The sequence below is a fragment of the Acartia tonsa genome, chromosome 8 (assembly GCF_053477335.1).
Source record: "Acartia tonsa isolate MP-2025a chromosome 8, ASM5347733v1, whole genome shotgun sequence".
Classification (NCBI taxonomy): Eukaryota; Metazoa; Arthropoda; class Copepoda; order Calanoida; family Acartiidae; genus Acartia; species Acartia tonsa.
The window spans coordinates 5865813-5889023 of record NC_137267.1 but is presented as its reverse complement, the minus strand read 5'-3'; the positions used below and the strand labels follow the sequence as shown (position 1 = coordinate 5889023).

Sequence of the window (23211 nt, the reverse complement as noted above, 5' to 3'; positions counted from 1 at the left end):
CTATATCCGCGGAAAGCTGTTTATAATACGATGCGAGAAATAACTATTAAGTCTGTTGATTTTTTAGTCAAGTTTAAACAAAATTACAAATTGAAAACATGTACAAAAATTACATTTATGCTCTAAAAATCATCTACACTCTCAAGAATTGGATTCACAACAAAAATTTGATTTGATTTAACTTTTCTATTGCATTGAAAATGTTACTTGAGGAAGAAAGGCATAGCAAATTGTTTTTGGTATAAGCAACGAAAAATTTACTAGAATAACTTAAATTTAATAATCTTGCCTTTTATGGTTTGATTAAACATGATTCTTTTTAAAAGTTGGATTTATAAAAGGGATAGTTCCATTAAGTGCATTTCAGAAAAATTATTTTAGCTAAGTTACAAGTATACAATCAAACATATATCATTTTGTATTTCAACAACTAGCAATCAATTAGGCACCACAAAAATAGTTAACATGCTGTTTTTGTGAAATCAGAACAGCCATTTATATTGCATTTATCTAAAATATGATAATCAAGTCTTGATATTTTTAAAACTACCAGGTAGAAAATTGAAATTCTTTAATATATATGTCCCATAAATGTAGTTTGAACTATTGAACAGAAACAAAATATGCAGTTTACTAAATTCAAGTTTAAATGCATTTCGTGCAACTACCCCTTTGTGCTATCATCATTGAATTGAATTGTAACAAACATAATGTGCTTTATCAGGCAAGGCTCACTTTTTAATTCTTGTGCATTTTTACATTTTGAAATAGGCATACAACTAAAAGACAAGATATTACAAAACTAAAACTACAGTAAAGCAAAAAAAAATTATAGATATGGCAAAAGGCAGTGAGTATATAAAGTACAATGTTTAAGCATATTTAGATGTATAAAGCTAAGTTGTTTTTTTTTAATATCATCTTTTGATTCTTAATCTATTGGTCTAAAATAGAGAAAAGAAAATGTTTTAGAAAAAAAAATAAGGAGAACTTGTCTATTAATTTATTGTTTCATAGTGATTAAAGTAATATAAATTACGTATTTTTTTTTAAATTATGAAAAATACAGCAAAGTCTTTTCTTGAATATCATTAAATAAACAGAATCTTAAGGGGAAGTTTTACTGTTTCACCATTTGAAATATAATTTCATTCCAAGTGATGCGAATTAATATTCCAATGGATCTTTGTCATCTATTGGTCAGTTTACATTTTATACTTGTCCCTTATAGTGATTATTTATTACTTCCATTTTAAATAACAGTTTTACTGCATAGGTTGGCAACATGATTAATCTTAATTTTCTATTGTTCTGGCAACAATGTCTTTCTTTCGCGTCATTTCTCTGGCGACACTGGTTAATTTCGCGCCAAATTTGTGTTTATTCTGCCTTCATTCTGACAGGTGTGGCAACATTGGGTAAAGATGGCGCGTAAATGTTGCGAAGAAAGTTCCAGTTCACACTCTGAAAAGTTACCTAAGTAAACATTAATTTCATAATTTGAGATTAAAAAAGACAAAACTTAATTAGGTACCTAGGTAAGTATAGTGAATTTAAAAATGATATATCATAGACAATGAAAAAATATTTTCCAGTATGGCTCCAAAACCGATTAATATCTACTGGATTAAAACCGGTTCTAAGCCATACTGAAAAATCATGTATAGCATCGTATTACAATTTTCCACGTTTATTATAATAAAAATCATAAAATTAACACCCTTTGGTTCGTCAGGGCTGTCAAAACTGGTTTTAATTTTATCAACTTTCATTCTAATATCCCAGGAAAGGTGTCTATAATACGAAGCGATAAAAAAAACAATATCATCTCATCTAATTTGATAAACACATATAGTAGAACAAAAAAGACTACCTTGTAAAATAACTTTATCCTGTTGATGGTTTCTTCCCGGGCTTTTTGAGTAACTCGGTTAAATATACACAGCGCGGCTCCAAAACCTATTAACAAACAAAAAGTTAGGTAGTGTTTAAGTCAGATATAGGTAAAAAAATATAAGTTATGTGGCTCAATTAAGAAAAGCTGAATTTCTAAAGGGGTAGTTGCATAAAATTGAATTTGAACTTGATGTTCAATGGTTTAAACATTAGAGTTAAACACTAGAAGGAGAAAGGGTTAAATAACTGTATCTCCCCATTGCACTGTCCTTGTGCCTACTTTCATGATTGGGTCATTGAAAATCAACCATGGTGTGGTGTGTATGTACACAGCCAAGTAGCAGAAAACTATTTGGTTGCAGACAAATAAGGTCATTGAGAAAGGAAGAGAGGTAGTTATCTGTATATACGTCTGTTGTTTAGACTTCATTTTTTATAAGGCATATATTAGAAAGTTTTTCAAAATTTAGACGTTATTCTTGTAATTTATGCTTAAACATTTTTCTGAAATCGTGACTTTTACCTAAACAAATTAAGACATTTTTAGACGTAACTCAAAAACCGCCTGGTTAAAGCTTATTTTCATTTCAATTACCTTCATGGCTACTAAACTCTACAAGTACAATGAAGTGTCACTACTCTAGTTGTAGTACCCTTACTAGTAAAATGCACTTCATGCAACTATCTCTTTATCCTGGTATTGTTTAAAAGGATTAATAAATTACCAAAGATCAGATTCACAACAAAAATGATGAAGAAGCTTCGTAGCCATTTGATTCTACCGTAGTTACCCAGCAAGTCAAAATTTGTTATACCTAAAACATGAATGATAAGTTTATTAGAAATTAAAAATCGTGACGGAACTGCCACTTTTTGAATCCAAAACAAAGCCAAACATTGTTGCATAAAATTTGTAGGTATGAAAGGTCGCACTACCACCGAAAGTCGCGATTTTCTATATGATTTTTTGTTACATCAATTTATCTGCCATTGTCATATCCCTATAAATCCCTAGTTATTATTAGTGTTTGAAAAGTCAAAGAACATTTCTAACGAAATAGGAATAATTTTATTTAATGTGATATTATTTTGATTGAAATTAAGTATTACATTTATATTTCTTAAGAAAATGATTAAGAATTCCTAATAGGTGAGTCTTATTAAAATTCCAATTGGGATTGTTTAAAGCTATTTTTCTAGCAGCCCTTTTCTCAAATTTGAATACATAGCCTCTAGATGCATGCTAGGTGCGCAGCTGATATTTCAGTAATAATGTTTAGTAATATTACCTAAAACTTTAACCAGTAGTGGAAGTGCAGAAGAAAGAATGACGTACAGACCACAGTTTATTATCAGATGAGATATTGGCGTGTCTCTGAAATAAAGAAAATATTTTTACCTAACCTTCATCGTTGTATTATAATAAAAATAGAATTAGGATATTTTTGAGGATTTATAAAGAAGTAAGCTTTTTTTGTCTGTGGCAAATGATCCCGCTAACCGCTAAATCGAACACCAACCCCACAGAAGAATTAGCCCCAAGAAAAAAAATCCCCCCCCCAAAAAAAAAAATTCTTTACAAAAATTTAAATGGGCGGATGTCGACTTCACTTCAAGTGCCCATAGAGGCCTCGAGGGGCGTAGCCGCTAGTAAATAAATTGTCCCTGGAGAAATTACCGTACTATTCTCAAATTTAGTTATTTCAACCAAAAATTTAATGTTGTTGGACATTTTAGGCTATACCCCCCACCCCCCGCCCACGCAGTCGCTATAGACTAACGAAAAAATGGATAAAAAATACATTACCTAATTTTTGGAAGGAATTTTCTAATATATGGAATGGAATACAAGCCAACAATACTTGTTATCAACAGATATCCTAAACAAATTAAATCAAAGTATTAGTTAATGTGAAATTTTAGACCATAATTAAAAGTTTAGATAACTAGGGTAGTGCGGGGTTATTCCGGTCAATTTTTTGCTTCAACTTAAAAAAAAACATACTTCCCAAAAACTTTTACCGGTTTTTAAGAGTGCAAATGAAAGATATGGCAATAACGAAGAAGCCTGTCTTGGTCCCGTTAAGATCTCGCAACTAGAAGTCGGTCAAAAATCGGTTTTAAGGGCGGCGGTTGGCCTATACCGGAATAACCCCACCGGTGGGGCTATTTCGGTCAGTTGACTTTGGGGGGGTGGAACACCCCCTTAAAATATTTTTTTTAAACATTTTAAACTATGAGTAGAAAGCTGAGGTCATTAGCTTTCTAACAGTACTAGTCGCATGCAGATCAGAAAATTTTTTGACCACATTTTGCCCATTTTAAAAAAGTCGGTAAAATCGCAAAAAAAAACATCGATTTTTTTCATGTAAACTTTTTAAAAAAAATCATACTTTTTATTATATGATTAGGTTTTTTTAAGCTTTATACATAAATAAGAGGCAATTTCTGATTCGCAGGTCTTGGAATTTCTTGAAAAAAGTGATTTTTTCCAAAAAAAATTTTAATTTTAAAAATCCTGCCAGTTTTGACAGCAGTTTTTGATACATTTTTTCTTGTCTCAAATTGGCTAGGATTGACCTACAAGGGTGGTTAAGGTGTCTAAAGATGCAAAATTACATGCCTGACAATTAACTCGAATTGATATGGGGTCTAACTCTAATATTTCAACACATTTTATGCAACAGGAATTTTGAAAATGCAAAATCTTGAATATATCCTCTAAATCTTGGAGATAGAACTCATATCCTGGGGAGTTTTTGTTAGGACATGCAAAGAGCTTTCTATAGACACCTTAAACACCTTTCTAGCTTAATCCTAGCCGATTTGACATAAAAAATCCAAACCACGCAAAAATCTCGAACACCCTCTTATACGAAAAAGATGCTAGGGTTTCATATGGAATTTTAAATCTTCTAGCAGTCTTTCTAATAGACATACCCCTTCTTACATGAGCCAATGCAGCTGATACATCTTCAGGAAAATATTTGGGTGATATACTCTTCCCATTACTATAAAAATGTGTCTGAAAAATTTTAAATGTCTTTACTAATTGAAAAGCTTAGGCAACAAAACATGACATAATACAAGCAGTAAAATGACTAATAATGTACATCACACAACAGGCAAGGCAATGATTAAAGCTTAGGTCATGCATTTAGGTTTTTTATGCTTCCAGATCACCTAAATAAAACATTAGGGTATTATACAGTTATAAATACAGTAATAAAAAAAAGTGACCGGAATAGACCCTTTTTTTGAGACGAAAAAAAAAATATGAAAAAATCAAGTTAGAACAACGCCTCCAATTGCAAACGATAAATGAATGCCATATCTTTCATTTTACAAAAACCCGGGGGTCAATAGGACTTACCATTTTTTCACAATTTTAGATTGAACATGGCCTATTTTGAATTTTTTTTTTGCAAATTTTTTGCAACTTTTTGAGGGCAAAAAAATCATAGAAGGAGTGATCTGACAAAAATTTGCTGAAGTAAGAAATGAAAGTATAGGCAATAAACTACAACTTTGCTTTTCTGAAGATCTCTCGCAAACGTTTAGAACACCGTTAAAAAACGGTTTTTAAAAAGTTGGTCGAGTGACCGGAATTAGACCCCCCTACCGCATTAACCCCGCACTACCCTATAATACAAAAATGATGTCTGTCCGTCTTTCTGTAGCTTAAGATCTCGACAACCGCTAAACCGATTGGACTCTACTCTTCAAGGAATCTAGCTACTGGTCCTGCAGCGATTTTAAGCTATTTTCTTAGGGGGTGGAACACCCCCAAATAAAGGAAAATCTCCCCCCAATTTAAAAAAAAATGTAGCTTCTCATAGGTCCTGAGAATTCTTATAACTTTTTGGGGGGTAGGGTACCACTACCCTCCCGAGAGTGTCCTTAGAGGCCTCTAAGGGCATAGCCGCAAGTGCTTTATAATGACCAACCTACCTATAATAATAACCTCCACAGTGACCCCAAGCAGACCCAGGGCGGACAGAGACGTCTGGCCCAGGTCTATGCTGGCCGTGTGGGTGGGCAACTCTCTCCAACCAGACATCAACAACATCAGATTCAGAAACACCAGGTACATGCACAGACCTGTTGCAATGATATCATTAGAAAATCACGCAATCTTTGAGAGCAAAATCTTAATATCATAAAGTCAGGGATCTAAAGGGACAAGACAGTGACCGATAAATTTATCAACATCTTCAAGGATGATTTACAAAATTACCACTTCTGTAGATTACAAATATTGGCTGAAACGTCTGGACACTCAACTTAATGAACCAACCAATCAGAATTCAATAATAATTCCCAAAGTTATTAAGCCAAACCAATAAGAAAATTATTATAAAACTTTAGTAAAAATCAGCCCAATGTCCCCTCCCTCATGAAGTTCAATTTTTGACAGAATGCTAAAAACCTGTTAAGAACAAGAGCACGAGGAAGACCAGTGGCCAAATGAAGGTTCTGTTCCACCGTGATCTTGACCTTGCTGTCACATAGAAGTCCACTTTGTCCTGAAGAATTAAAAAATTGTCAATTCTCACCGAGTACTTTTTAGTCAACTAAAATCTTTTATAAATTAAGTATCTAATTCTCAGCTTGATGGATTAGGGTCGCACTGACTTTTGAAGTAGATTCATTGAAACGGCGTTGCTACAAAAGACCAACTCTACAAAAGACCAACACTACAAAATACCAACAAGTAGTTCGTACAAAAGACCAACACCACAAAAATCGTAATGATGGAAGGTCTAAAGCTGCAAATGGTCTACCATTATATCTGTATTGATCAAATTAATAACATGAATGCTATAAATAGATTATAAACGACACAATTACGAGAATAAACAGAATTTTTTTTTTGTATCAATGTAATGAAATAGTTGTTGTTGGTCTTATGTAGGTGTTGGTCTTTTGTAGAGTTGGTCTTTTGTAGCAACGCCCATTGAAACTATTCAACCCAGTCACAAAAGACAAACAACCCTTTGATTGCACGACTATTCTCTCTGAACGTCTTAACTATGAATGGTAATGTTGATGTGAATAATTTTAAGTTTTACAACAGTGGAAGCCCAAAACTCTTAATTCGTTTCTTATAATCTAATTTACATCTGAATCGGATAGTTTTCGTTGGAATAACTCCCCCCCCCCCCACACATACCCTTATCATATTAAAGGTACCTTTGCTTCTTTCAAATTTTTCTCCAGAAATTCTTCCAGGTCTCCGTTCTGTAGAACTGAGCCGTCTTTGGCCATAATTGGTGCCATATTAACCAACCTTAACATAATTTTAATCATTACTAGGTAGGTACCTATTTGATAATAATCTAGCACACATATAAAACTGCCTTTATAGAATACATAATTCAACCCTATATTGTGCATTAAATCTCGGCCTCCAGGTGGTCTCTGAACAGGTAAAATATAAAAAAATATTTTTTTTTGTGAAAATTAGAAGTCAGCAAACAAAATATGCATATTTTTTTCTTTAAAAATCTAAATAGCATCTTAAAAAATGCATATTTTACTTTATAAGTTGACATATAACTCTTAAAATTATTTTATTTTTTATTTTTACCTGTCAGTGTCAAGAGACAAGAATCAGATGGAAGCCTGCAGCTCATGTACATGGAGGGCAAATCAAAATTTTTTTAAACATAAGGAAACTACATCCCAAAAGGAAACTTTTTTGCCAAATAACCTATCCTCTCACTCCTAAGACAAAGCTCCGTGTTTACGCAAGTGTCAGAACTTCCTCCGCCCCCCCCCCCCTGTCATTATATCCACGCATATTCAATATACAATAAACATCTTTGTATACCTGGTGTTATGCTTCCTATATTTATCTAGCCTGGTAGCTAAACTCTGAGCTTCTAGCTGTGCAACAGCATATTCCTCCTCCAAGTCTCGCATAAACTGAGGCTTGGTCACACGATCACCCACCAAGCTAAATAATCTGCAAGTAAAACAAGGATGAAACATATTTAATAGCATGATATAACAGTTAGCCTGGTCATCACCATACAAAATATGTATAAAATTATGGTCGAAACAAAACATCAAAATTAAATATATAAAGGATTTCAGGACTTTCTATGATAATTTTTAAGATGGTACACCCTCCAAATTATATCTCACATTCACAGTTTGAAATCGATAGTACGATTCCAACATGTCTTAATTTAAGTTCAGTCCTATTAGAACAGATTCTCTTTGAATATTTTCTTCTTAAAAAACATGACAAATCAAAGTATTACTAAGAGAAAGGTAGGTTTCTGGTAAAATCCGTAAAGTAGTGTGTTTTAAGGCTTAAAAATAGTAGTAGAAATACACACTAAATATGTGTATATCTTATTGAAAAGAACTATAGACAAAAAAAATTTCCAAAAAGTTAACATAAATTTTAATCGTTTTACTACTGTTTTTTACTTATAACACATAACCTTTACGGATTTTACCAGAAACCTACCTCTCCCTTTGATAAGAAGAAAAAATTTATTTTAGTTAAAACTTTATACCTGACAAAACCCAAGGGTGTACAAACCAGGAGCAACATGACACCCAGAATTGAAACACAGGAGTACAGGAATGGCAAGTAGTTGCTGTAAACATCTAGTTAAACAATAGTTATTTATTGCATCGTATTATAGGCAGCTTCCGGCGGATTTTAATATAATATCATAAGATTAGAACCAGTTTTGTTATACCCACCGGGTGGTCGAATTCCCGGGCAAAATTGTCTGTAATACGATGCTGTATATGTTTTTTTCCAGTATGGCTGAGAACCGGTTCTAATCCAGTAGATAATAATCAGTTTCGAAGCCATGCTGAAATAATGAATAATAATATTTTAAAGATTTCCTTTCAGCTTTAAATAACGAACAGAATCTTAATTTTTGAATGTCTTAGCGCATTACAGCTACACTAAAAGAAAGACAAGCCTGTCTAAGGGCTAAGTCTTACTCCCTGCTAACAAATTCATAGGTACGTTCTAAAAGACATCAAATACGCAGTTTCAGCCAAGATTCGAACCCACTACCGTTTTCAATAACTAACATATGTTAGGTTTGGGTTAATTGTGACTAGCTGACCTATTGTACAAAACTTGCAGTGTAACAAAACATTAACTTACGTACGAACATTCTGGTAACGATTATAGAGTTGCTACGCTTTCTAAATTCTACCCAACTACAACAGGAATCACCATGCAAAGTTTGAAATCTATATGACAATTCTAACATGCCTAAATTATCAAAAAAAGCTATCCGTTCCTGACGGAAGAAAAATGGAAACTTACTGTAAAGTTGGGTTATAGTTCCCTGGTCTCTATCAAGAATGGCAGAAAGAACAAATGTGATCCCGAGAATGAGGAAACAAAGCAGCAGTAGGGTAACCAAAGTTTCCTATGATAAAATTAGAGTTAATACTGTATCTTTATATTAGTGGCTACGCCCCTAGAGGCCTCTAGTGGCACTTAAAATTCTATTCTTTTTAAAAATAATAAGATAGGTACCGATCTACATGTGTTGCGTTCAAGTATCTATACGTAAAATTTTTTATGATTTTTTGTGAGGGATAATTATAATATTTATTAACCTTCTCGGGACCTATCAGAAGCTTTACTGTAAAGGAGAACCCGATCGGTTCAGCGGTTAGAGAGATCCTTCCGTACAAACATACAAACACACAGACAAATAGAAATCCTGTTACTTTATTATAAGGATATAAAAGCAACAGGAGGTCTGTCTTCTGTTTGTACTGAAGGATCTCGCTAAATAATAAACCGATATGGTTCTCCTAATCGATGTAGCTTCTCATAGGTCCTGGAAAGGTTATAAAAATTTTGGGAGAGGGTACCACCATCCTCCCAAGAGAACTAGACCCAAGAAAAAAATTATTTAAACATAAGATTATCATAAAAAATAATACCTCAAGTAAAATAGAAAGAATTATTAAACTAGAAAATTGGATCAAGTCCTTCTAAAACCAATTGGTAAAAATATGCTTTTTAAGAATATTGTATACATTTATATTGATATTGAAATTACATTGAATTTCATGGATGTGAAAATGACAGTAAAACTGTGTTTATGGCAGTAGTAAAGGTGTAATTTTGACAGTGGATAAAAATATTGCCAAAAATACAGCTAAAAACGAAACTGACAAAAAACACACCCACTTTTTGTCAAAAACACAGTGGCTGTATTTTTGCTAGTGGTAAAAGTGTAAGAACCACTATCTTTAAAATTGAATTATCATTACCTTTGCCCTCGGTAGAAGGCCTCTTCTAGCCCCAATAAATCCTTCTGACTCACAGAGTAAATAGGCAAATGGTAGGAAAACAAACAGGGCCAGGTTGGTCAGAGTAAACATTAGATTCCAAATTCCCTAAAAACAAAATATCAATGTTAGATTTTCACTTCTATATCATTTTGGTTTAAGTTCAGGGATCAAAAGGGATAAGAAAGTCATAGACGATGAATTGATGTGTATCCCCTACGATAATACACAATATTACCCCTTCATTTGGACCTTACAAGTTTGGAAGCAACCAATCAAATTTCAATAAAAGTACTCAAAGGTTTTGAGCTAAAAAATAAGATAATGTAGTTATGAAACTTTGGGAACTAGTTTGATTAGAAAAAAATTAGGGTCGCTCAGTGAGGCAAAATTATTTTTGTGAAAAATCCTCCAAAATCGCATAAAAATCTACAAAAATTTAATAAAATCATAAAAGGGTTAGGTAGGTATTAACAAATTTTTAAAGATTTTTTAATTTTTTGTAGATTTTTAGGTGATTTGTTAGATTTTTTACAAAAATAATTTTGCCTCACTAAGCAATCCTAATTTTTAAAAAAGAATCCACCTCTAGTAGGTATAACCTCCATAAAATCAAATAATTAAAAGGTAAAAAAAAACCTGAATCAAACTTGAGTTTAACCATTTCATGTACCAATTCTTGGGATAATGATGTAAAATCTAAAATAAAAGTTTAATTTACTACCTATGTGATAATAGTTACCTATTTCTCGCATCGTATTATAAACAACTTTCCGCGGATATAGAATGTGCAATTATTAAGTTAAAACCGGATTTTTTAGACCCGAGGTGCCGAAGGCACAGGCAAAAAAAAATGGCTCTAATCTTATAATTGCACGTTCTTATATTCGTAGAAAGCTGGATATAATGCGATGCTAGACATAGTTTTTTCGTATGGATGAGAACCGGTTCTTAACCACCGGATTCGAATGAAAACGAGAAAGTAGTTTTATCTAACAAAACCAAATACCTAATATTCTCATAGCGTTAAGGATAAGTTTGAAGATTTTAATTTTTTCACTTAAATTAGGCCCGTTAAGTAAAAAAAATAGTATAAAATCGTACTCATATGATTATGCAATGCATAATATTAATAGCTTTTTTTCAGCAATGATAACTTTATCATAGAATCCTCTTATTTTTAGGTTAAGTAAAATATGGTTTTTACCTCATTTGAGATAGTTGAGATTGGCAGAAGGAGAGCAGCTCCAAAAGAGACAGCTAGAGAAAATGAACAGCACCATAAGGATATCTTAAAAGTTATAATAATATGATAATAATAATCTATCGCATCGTATTGTAGACAGCTTTCCTTGTATATAAAAAGAAAAATTATAAATCAAAACCAGTTTTGTTAGACCTGAGGTGCCGAAGGCCTGAGCTAACAAATAACAATATTAATTTTAATATTAGTGGAAATTGTCTTTAATGCTATGCTAAACATTATTTTTCAGTATGGCTGAGAGTCTGTTTTAATCCAACGGATATTAATCAGTTTAGAAGCCATACTGAAAATCATTTTATTCTGGGGGTATCTATACATTATCAATAAAGAGCAGATTTGGTAAGATTTGGCAAAAGTCAAATTTCAAGTCAAGCAATTTAATATACAGTCCATTCCTCTTTTACATTAATACATCATAATTAGTTAATTCAGACTAACAGTGTCCACTAAACTGATAATTTCAATATACAAAGGAAGGGGACCCCCCATTATTATCACAATTTAAACTATGAGTAGAAAGCTGAGGTCATTAGCTTTCTAATAGTACTAGTCGCATGCAGATCAGACAATTTTTTGACCACATTTTCCCCATTATAAAAAAGTCGGTAAAATCGCAAAAAAAACATCAATTTTTTTCATGCAAACTTTTTTTAAAAAATCATACTTTTTATTATATGATTAGGTTTTTTTAGGCTTTATACATAAATTAGAGGCAATTTCTGATTCGCAGGTCTTGGAATTTCTTGAAAAAAATGATTTTTTCCCAAAAAATTTTTAATTTTAAAAATCCTGCCAGTTTTGACAGCAGTTTTTGATACATTTTTTCTTGTCTCAAATTGGCTAGGATTGACCTACAAGGGTGGTTAAGGTGTCTAAAGATGCAAAATTACATGCCTGCCAATTAACTTGAAATGATATGGGGTCTAACTCTAATATTTCAACACATTTTATGCAACAGGAATTTTGAAAATGCAAAATCTTGAATATGTACTCTAAATCTTGGAGATAGAACCCATATCCTGGGGAGTTTTTGTTAGGACATGCAAAGAGCTTTCTATAGACACCTTAAACACCTTTCTAGCTTAATCCTAGCCGATTTGACATAAAAAATCCAAACCGCGCAAAAATCTCGAACACCCTCTTATACGAAAAAGATGCAAGGGTATCATATGGAATTTTAAATCTTCTAGCAGTCTTTCTAATAGACATACCCCTTCTTACAAGAGCCAATGCAGCTGATACATCTTCAGGCAAATATTTAAGACGTTCCTTTGGGTGATATACTCTTCCCATTACTATAAAAATGTGTCTGAAAAATTTTTAATGTCTTTACAAATTGAAAAGCTTAGGCAACAAAACATGACATAATACAAGCAGTAAAATGACTAGTAATGTACATCACACAACAGGCAAGGCAATGATTAAAGCTTAGGTCATGCATTTAGGTTGTTTATGCTTATTATGAAAAAATCAAGTTAGAACAACGCCTCCAATTGCAAACGATAAATGAATGCCATATCTTTCATTTTACAAAAACCCGGGGGTCGATAGGACTTACCATTTTTTCACAATTTTAGATTGAACATGGCCTATTTTGAAATTTTTTTTTTGTAAATTTTTTGCAACTTTTTGAGGGCAAAAAAATCATAGAAGGAGTGATCTGACAAAAATTTGCTGAAGTAAGAAATGAAAGTATAGGCAATAAACTACAACTTTGCTTTTCTGAAGATCTCTCGCAAACGTTTAGAACACCGTTAAAAAACGGTTTTTAAAAAGTTGGTCGTTTGACCGCATTGACCCGATGACCGCATTAACCCCGCACTACCCTATTAAACATCTAATAAATCATTTGATATTGGGGGAGCTAGAGAAAATCTATAAAGAGTGGGTACAGATATAAATTGTACTGGGTAAGTGTTTGTACAATGTACAGACTAACTGTAATATCTGTAGGCTTTTATTTACTGTTGAGTATGTTGATTTTATAGGTGGGGAGGACATTTAGGGCAGTGTATCCAACCCATGAACATAAAACAACATTCATCTTATTGTATGTTACCCCCCCCCCCCCAAAGAAAAAAAAAACTACTCGATTGTGGTTTAAGAGTCCGGAGTGTCAAAAAAAATACCATTAAGTGGTGACAACATTTTTTAATGCGTTTTGCGCAACTCCATGACAAAAACCTGTGCACGCCACTGAGGGGTGTCCCATAGTGTAGTGGTTAGTGCACTACGCTGTGGTTGGGAGAAACCGAGTTCAAGTCCCCCCATAGACTTTGCACTTGGTTGACAAATGCTGTCGCAATTTGTCAGATTATAATCACGCAACCTTCCCTAAGATGCCCTAGGGTTGTAAGGGGGGGGGGGGGGAGATTTGTAGGAAGTTAGGATTCTACAAATCAAGCAGCTCTTACCATGCTTTCCCTCCTTCATGGTCTCCGTGTGCATCTGAGTCCTAACTTCAGAGAATCATGGTTACAACAACAACAACAGCCACTGATCTTATCCCTCTACAAGAGTTAAACAACTGTCTCTATGCTTGTTTATTATCCTTACCTTATAAACCCAAAGATCTGACGTATCTGAGTATGGTTCAAATTCTTCATCCTGTTCTCTCCGTAAATGTTCTAAAAATATCACAGAAAATTAGACAATGGAATACAAATTAGCGACATATTTTTAACGGATATGTCCGAACGTCCATTAGCTCTTATCGTTGATTTAACCATGTTAGAATTACCCTATCAGTTTAAAACTTGTAATGGTGATTCCTGTAATAGTTGGAAAGTAACTATATGTCATTTAAACATTAAGTTTATTAGTTTTTTAAAAGTAATATTTTTTATAATGAAATAGGCCCATTCAATTAAATCAAAAATGAAATATTAGGATCATTAGGCATAATTTTGTAAGCAAAGCATCTCTATAAAGTCTTGATATGTAAGTATGTCCGTAATTAGCTTACTTTATTTAAATAATTTTATGATAGATTAATTTATTTATAATTTATGTTCAGATTTCTAATTAATATTGAATATGAAATGCGTTGATACTTCATTGACAGTTGTCCTTCTGTATCTGACGTTTTTAGTAGCGAAGCTACTCTATAATTCGAAATGTCCGTCCGTCCGTCTGTCCGTGTAAGACAGAATAGGGGAAACGTGATTTTCTCGGCTCCTATTAAAGATAGACAGCTGAAATTTTTTGACAACATTCCCATTATTAAGGAGCACAATTAACTATAAAACATCAAGGGCGGTCGGACCCCTTTTTGGCAGGTTTTAGGCTATTTTTGTATGTTTCACATTTTTCTCTATATCTTCAGTGTTTATGGTCCGATTTTCAAAATTTTTCAGTTATTGATATCAAAATTAAATTTCCTGTCGTTTACAGAAAACAACTATGACGGCTACACTGCCATTTTGCAGGTTTTAGGCTATTTTTGTATTTTTCACATTTCCACCATATCTTCAGTGTTTATGGTCCAATTTTCAAAATTTTTTCAGTTATAGATATGAGTATTAAATTTCCCGTCGTGTAAAGAAAACATCCATGACGGCCAGACTACCTTTTTGCAGGTTTTAGGCTATTTTTGTATTTATCACATTATTCTCCATATCTTCAGTGTTTATGGTCCGATTTTCAAAATTTTTTCAGTTATAGATATCAAAATTAAATTTCCCGTTGTTAAAAGAAAACAACCATGGCTGTCAGACTGCCTTTTATCAGGTTTTTGGCTATTTTTAAATGTTTTACATATTTCCCCATATATTTGGTGTTTTTGGTCCAATTTTCAAACTTTTTTGGGATAAATACACTTTAAATCTACTTTTACGTATTTCCATCCACGATTTTTTGTGCTTCGCTACTTATGGATGTTGTCATCCTTGTTTTTATATTTTATGCATTGCTTTTATGGATGTTGTCATCCTTGTTATTCCTAAATTACGAGTTAAAATTTTCATTCATTAATGATGACTTAATCTGATACACATGTATTATTAAAGCTATCCAGGGATTTTAGGTGGGGTGAAGATTTATTTTTAGTCCCATAATATTAGATTACCGCATTTATTAACTAAAAGATGCTCCCTAATAGCTAAAAAAATCCACGCGATTACGAAAAATTATAATTGCTTTTCCACAATTTTCTTTTTACAGCTCTGTTTGACACTTTTTCTTTAGTGTAGCTACTCTATGATTTTTTTTACTTTTCCTAAATTGGTTACAGAGACCATTATGAACTTTAACATTGCAACGCTACCTATATAAAATTATTTAATTTAAAATAGGTGTCTTAAATAAATATTTTAAATTAGCGACAAATTCAATGTTTCAATTGACATAAAAACAGTGTTATATATACAGTTTCACTCTTCTAAATAAATGCTTAGAACAAATACGTCCTTGTGGCGATATTTATGTACTTAGAAACACTTGCTGCAATTTTTTTCAGACTTTCTAGTCGCCAAGTGTGACGGGCTAAAACTTGCATAATTACACATATCAAATATACTTATATAATCATATTAATTATACAAGGAAGATAAAAAAAAAATTATGGGCTATTTGTTTTTTTAGTACCGAAGCTACTCTATAATTTGAAATGTCCGTCTGTCTTAGTTTGGGGGGAAACGTGATTTTCTCGGCTCATATAAAAGATAAAAGGCTGATATTTTTTGACAACATTCCCATTATTAAGGAGCACAATTAACTGTAAAACATCAATGGCAGTCGGCCCGCTTTTTAGCAGGTTTTAGGCTATTTATTTTTCACATTTTTCTCCATATCTTTGGTGCTTATGGTCCAATTTCCAAAATTTTTTCAGTTTTAGATATCAAAATAAAATTTCCTGTCATTTCAAGAAAACCACTATGACGGTCAGACTGCCTTTAAGCAGGTTTTAGGCTATTTTTGAATTTTTCACATTTTTATCCATACCTTTGGTGTTTATGGTCCGATTTCCAACATATTTTCAGCTATAGATATCAAAATAAAATTTCCTGTCTTTTCAAGAAAACATCAATGGCGGTCAGACTGCCTTTTTGCAGGTTTTTGGTTATTTTTATATTTTTCACATTTTTCCTCATATCTTTGGTGTTTATGGTCCGATTTAATTTTTTTTTTTAGTTAAAAATATCAAAATTAAATTTCCCGTTGTTTTGAGCATCCAATATGTAATTTACTTTGACCGTCAGTCTGTTAGTCATAGTACTAATATATAAGTATTAAAAAAAAATTTTAAAATGTTGAAAAGGTTTCGTGATTTTTCACCAATATACATGTTTTTTACAACTAATCTTTAAATTCTTATACATAATTTTTGTGCTTCGCTACTTATGGATGTTGTCATCCTTGTTTTAAAAATAAATTAATCGCGCACAGTAGGGTGAGGGGGGGGGGATAATCCGGCAATTTTTTCGTCCGACTTTGAGACCCAAAAAGTACCCTTAAAATTCATCTCACAAAATATTCATTTTATACTTTTTGTAGGCAATTTAATAACGAATAAATTTTTTGTTATGTTTTGTTCTGTCATTCGAAAGGAACATGGAGATAAAGGTCATTTTATGAAGGTAGATCGAAAATTAACCCCTTACCGGTCTATGCCCCCCCTCACTATAGCTTAAAAAGCAAGAATTTGTAAAATTATCAGTGGAAAGATAACAGTAAAGGCAATTGTCCTCTCCCTAACCACTATTACAATTATACATCATACATTTTAATAATATAATTACGTTAGGTAGCTAAGGAACAAGGATGACAACATCCATAAAAGCGAAGCACTGAAACGGTAGGACAAACGGACATTAATACTTGTATAGTGTCAGAACTGAATAGTCAGAATATAAATGTATAAGAGTCGAAGCAAAATTGTAAGTTGAAAAACTGATGGATACAGGATAATGTTTATGGACAAATGTACTTACATTTTTAGGACTTAATTATAGAGTTGCTTCGCTTATATCATTATACTTTTTTGTCCCAGGAATCAATATACCAAAATCCAGATCAATCGGATGATTAGATCACATAAAAATTGTTGTTAAAAAGGTAAAAAATGTTTAAAATGGACATTTTGGTAATGATTATAGATTTGCTACGCTTTCTAAATCGTACCTAACTACTAAAGGAATCACCATGCAAAACTTGAAATCGATAGGACAATTCTAACATGCCTAAATTAACTAAAAAAGCTATCCGTTACGGACGTACGTACGGACGGACCGACCCTAATTATAGAAAAGCTTCGCCTTTAATAATTATAGAAAAGCTTCGCCTTTAAAAAGTGAATGCTCGAACATTTAGACAATTGATATCATTAAAGATAAAACAAAATCTTTTTTTTTAAAGAGCTAATAAAATGAATCAAAGAGGAGCCAAATATTGAATTATATAGACATCATTAATCCTTCATGTCAAAATAAATAGACACGGATGCAAAATAAATAAAGAATTAAAAGGAATCAATTTTATCCAAAGGCAGCAAAGCTTAATAAGTACTTAACGAATATCAGATTATAAAAAAGCAACAATAGTTGAATTTGGGCAGTAATAAAGAAACAGGATCTCGATAACTGATAATCCGATATGGTTCTCCTATACAATGTAGCTTCTCATAGGCCCTGTGTATGTTTGTAAATATTTCAGGGAGGTTACCACCACCCTCCCAAGAGAAAGCGCCATAAAAAAATATATAACTAGCAGCCTTTAGATATTTTTTGGTAAAAAGCTATCTTTAACAAGGATGACAACATCCATAAAAGCGAAGCCCTGACACAGTAGGACATACGGACATTAACACTTGTATAGTGTCAGAACTGAATAATCATAATATAAATATATATTAAGAGTCGAAGCAAAATTATAAGTAATGTTTGAAAATATGCTATATACAGGATAATGTTTAAGGACATACTTACATTTTAGTACTTGAGTATAGAGATGCTTTGCTTTTAACATTGTACTTTGTTGTCCTAGAAATCAGTATTCCAAAAATCAGATCAATCGAATAAATCATAAAAATTTGCTAATAAAAAAGTTAAAATCAACTTGTTTAAATGGACGTACGGACATTCTGGTAACGATTATAGAGTTGCTTCGCTTTCTAAATTGTACCTAACCACTACAGAAATCACCATGCAAAGTTCAAAATCGATAGGACAACTCTAACATGCCTAAATTAACGAAAAGAGCTAACCGTTACGGACTGACGAAACCTAATAATAGAAAAGTTTCGCTTTTAAAAAATCTATCTTAACGTTAAGTAGTACTAGTAGTATATAAATCCACACTTTAATGATTCACTGTCAATTGCACTAACTTACGGACAGACAGACATACACAAGTTGTAAAGTTGCTAAACTTTAAACAAGTGTAGACTTTTTATAATTTTCTTTAGTTTACAGAGATAATTATTTTTTAGGTGCGAAGCTGCTCTAAAACTTCCAACATTTACTTTTTCTTCTTTAATCATTGCATGTATATCTTCCTTTTTAAAATAAGGACTTAATTGTCTTCAGAACACTATTTCATTTACTTTTTAACACTTTCTTACTTAAGGCAATAAACCTTTTGGATGAATTGACATTTTCTATGAAAATTGTAATTGCAGCAAGGCCTGGGAATCCAAAACAAAGAACAAAAATTCAATTTTATTTAAATAGTCTAATTTTTCTTTCACAAGGAAGAAAATATAAATACAGAGAACTTATAGTGAAATCAACGTTAGGCGGTAATTGTCAATAAATCACTGATTTTGACATTTTCTTATAATCTAAAAATCTTCATAATAAAGTTTTAGTTTTATCCGGAGAGGGAGGAGATATTTGACTGGAAATTTAACTAGTACCCAAAGTTTTAGTAAAGCGTTTTCTAATTTGTTAGCTTGTGTAACTTGATTACACCCACTTGGGATTGTCTTATAAGATCTCTACAATCCCCCCCTCTGTATAATCCTATAATATAAAGTACTAAGCTTTTCTGTTTGTAGCGGAGGATCTCGCGAACCACTGAACCGATATGGTTCTCCTTTAGAGGGAAGCTTTGTAAAGGCCCTGGCCCCTGAGATGGTTTATGGCTTTTTTTGTGAATAAGTCTGGGTATGTTTTTATGCTATTTTCTGCCCTTCTTTATTCCATCGATCAATATAGAGCCCCTATATGCTAGGGGCGCAGCTGCTAGTTTAAAAGAAAGAGAAGCGACATTATTGCAGATTGTTTAGAAATAAAAAATAAAACATAAAACAAAGTACAAATTTAATTTTCAAACAAACTTAAATAAAAATGTTGGCTAATTTGTAAACTTCAGAGTGTAAACTTAACATTTTATATTTTTGTTACGAATATTTATTTTTCTGGATTAGTGTTGAACTTAACTAATTTATAGGAAGGCTTATTTTCCTTATTTTAACATTACAACCATCTTGTAATCAATGAGCAAATGGCACTTAAAATGCGAATTTCAGGATGAAATTTTGAATGATTAATCCTTGATAGGTTTAGCCTTTACTTTTCCAATTTTTTATTTGATTTAGGGAAAATAGACCTACCAAGGATTACTCATTCCAAATTCAGATTTTAAGTGTCATTTGCGCATTGATTACGAGATGGTTAATTACACCCCACCCCCTTATATCCTACCTTTTTTTCTTGTTTTTTTTACTGGCGGAAGAAGTGTGGATAAGAAAGATATTTTCAAGTGCCATAAGCCTCCTAAAAATTGTAACTAAGCGACATATCTTACTATTCACCTGTCCATTTTTTTCAAATCTTTGTTTTTACACTTTTTGTGAGACTAAAAAGTTACCTACATAAATTTCACCTGGGTGACATAAAATACTTTTTAGGGAAAGAAAGTGTTGTAACTCTAAGGGGAATATTTATGTTTTTAAAAGGTGCATAGCTTCTATGCAGGCCTAGCTATTCTAACAAACAATTCTACAAAAAAAATCACGAATTGTAAGTATGTTGGGGGGTATATCTTGTTTTTTATTTAACTGGAGAGGGTTGGGTAAGAAGGGGGAGAAGAAAAGGGGAAGGGGGTTGTGGGGAAATTTTCCTTTAGAATTGTTTGTCAGAATCACATTCCCTCTTCCCTGCTTCTATGTAACTAAAATAACGAGATGTCTATCTGTTTGTGCCACATCAAATCTTCAAAATCAGTAGAACTTCTTTAATAGTTTAATTTACTACAAACGGCTAAACCACTAGAATTTAGGGTGTATACGGATGGACAGGTTATGGAAGAAAATAGCCTAAAACCACCTAGGAAAATATGTAACGCTTCCCTAAATTTGATAGCTAAATCGGCTAAGCTGTTTTCGATATCTTAAGCTACAGACAACAGTAACTTTGCTACTTTATATAATAGGATTATAATGGAAATTTTTGTTCCTATTTTACTTACAAAAAAAGATTTTTTTTTCATTCATTCAGAAAATAGGGTCATCGTATTTCAAGCTATTTTGTTCATTTAAAACATTTAGGTAAAATAAATGAACAAATCCACTTAAGAACACCAATGCAACTTTAAATTATGTTAAAAGTTTTAATAAGAAAATGTAAATAACTTCAGATCAAGGATCAAACGGAATAGAAACACAAATTGCAATTTAAAATGTGTAATATTTTCAGTTAAAGCATTAGAGAATTTAGACCTTTTATCTCTAAAATTGAATTTCAAGTTACTAAGAAATATAAGCCATTACAGAAAAGCTGTGATAAAAAAGAAAAATAATATGAAGGAAGGAAAAGAAAAAAAATAATGCGACATACATAACAATTTAAAGAGTAGATACACTACCCTACTAGAAAGCCTACCAACAAAAATTAAATTTATAATTTAAAAATAACCCAAAAAAGTGGTAGAATATCTAGAGACAAACACAAAAAGTAAATGCGTTACCGAACAAAATAACCTTACCAAGAATATCATATGGCTAGATCGGAAAACTACAACATTGCAGAGGACAGACAATCATAGTTACAGAGTAGCTACGAATTTAGGGTTGGCAATCCGTATAATTTTTGAACAGGATTCGGATACTTACAATAATTTGTCCAAAAATAAAACGGATCTTCCGCGGATTCCGGATTCTTATTTTTTTGATGGATTCCGGAATCTAGCAATGTTTTAAAGGGCTATTTAAAAACAATTAAGGGTATCGGGTACTGGGATGAATCTAAAGCTGCGTTTTTTCATGTTTTCACAGTAACTTTTCTCCTATTTCTTGGTGGTGTACGTGGGGAAAGATGGGGGGGGGGGGGGGGGGGGGGTAAAAGAAAAAACTCAAGACGCTAATTTAAGCCTAACAATTAAGAATCCGAAACTACTATTAAAAAACGGATTTCGGATTCTGGTTTCCAAAATTGGGCGGATTCCGGATTCGGATACGATATCAATATAAAAAATCTTACCAACAAAAATAAAGCTGGCAATGTAAAGTATGAGGCTGACTATTGCTAGTATAACTACATCTCTTACTGCTGAGTGAAACTGTTGCTCCTAAACAAAACAAAATCATCTTGATCAAATGAAAAATAATCTATAATACAAAGTAGAACGATGTTTGTCTGTCTGTCCGTCCGTCTGTCCCTTAAGATCTCAGTAACCACTGAACCGATCGGATTCTACTGTTCAGGGAATTTACACCTACTGGTCCTGTGGTGGTTTTAGGCTATTTTCTTTTTAAATTACCTCATGGGAAAAAAAAGCCCCTAGAAGCTAGGGGCGAAGCCGCTAGTATATCAAATAATTCTAGTGTTTTGTTTATCAGTTTTTTGAGATAATAGCGAACTTCCTAATTGAATAAAAACTAACAATCAAATTTGCGGGAAATTAGGACAGAGATAAAGAGAATTTTAAAAAGGAGTAAAGAATAGTCCCTGAAGCTCACCATAGAATGACCAACGAGACTCACTTACAGGAGTAGCTTTGCTACTAAAAACCAAAGGGGTAGTTTCACGAAATGCATTTGAACTTAATTTAGTGAACCACATATTTTTTCTTAGTTAATGGGGTAAACTACATTTAAATAGCATATATTTGAAATGAATTCAATTTTCTACCACGTAGTCATTAAAATATCAAGACCTGAAAATTGTCTTTTTGTGATATATGCAATTTAAAAAGACGATTTTCAAGTCTTGATATTTTAAAAACTACGTGGTAGAAAATTAAAATTTTTTCAAATATATGCAATATAAATGTAGTTTCACCATTTAACCAGGAAAAAATATGCGGTTCACTAAATTAAGTTCAAATGCATTTCGTGAAACTACCCCTTTACCTTGAGATCAACATCAGATAAATATTCAGTAACGTCCATTTTATATCAGATTCACATTTATTTTTCTTGTGACTCGCTGAACTGTTGTTGTTTTCTCTTTCGCTGTGCTTTTATTTTGTGCTTCTGCGCGGTTGTAGTGGTGGGTGGGTTGTTGTTTGTGGGCAAGATTTGTTGTTGTTATTTGTGCAGTTGTTGTTTTGTGTTTCTATATCACTGAGGGTTAATAAGGATTTCATTATTTTGTTTTCATCTAAAACGAAGAATATTTATTTATAGCATCGTATTATAGACAGCTTTCCCCGGATAGTAAACTGAAAAACTATAATTTCCAGGGCGACCACTCCTAAATAAAAAAAATATAGTATTTTTATAGTATATTTTTTAAATCTATATAGTATATATAGTATATTTTTAAAAACTCATATAGTATGATATAGTATCAGACTTTGAATTATTTAGTAATACATAG

At 32.3% G+C, this 23211-nt stretch overlaps 1 protein-coding gene across 2 annotated transcripts; it reads right to left on the bottom strand.

Annotated features, from left to right (window-relative positions):
- Positions 1-171: 171 nt before the first annotated feature.
- lili (LMBR1-like protein lilipod) lies at positions 172-22994 on the bottom strand. 2 transcript variants are annotated; one of them, XM_080168841.1, is made up of 17 exons: positions 22743-22994; positions 21871-21958; positions 14009-14079; positions 11396-11479; positions 10828-10887; positions 10171-10296; positions 9206-9311; positions 8427-8520; positions 7730-7864; positions 7090-7186; positions 6326-6422; positions 5848-5997; positions 3704-3776; positions 3186-3271; positions 2622-2711; positions 1874-1959; positions 172-1476 (listed from the first exon to the last, which is right to left on the bottom strand). In XM_080168841.1, exons 1-17 carry the CDS (start codon positions 22779-22781, stop codon positions 1381-1383), a joined length of 1578 nt encoding a protein of 525 aa, XP_080024967.1. In that variant the 5' UTR covers positions 22782-22994; the 3' UTR covers positions 172-1380. The 2 variants fall into 2 exon arrangements, with proteins under 2 accessions (XP_080024967.1, XP_080024969.1); XM_080168843.1 differs by having other exon boundaries at positions 1003-1464.
- Between the last annotated feature and the right edge of the window lie 217 nt (positions 22995-23211).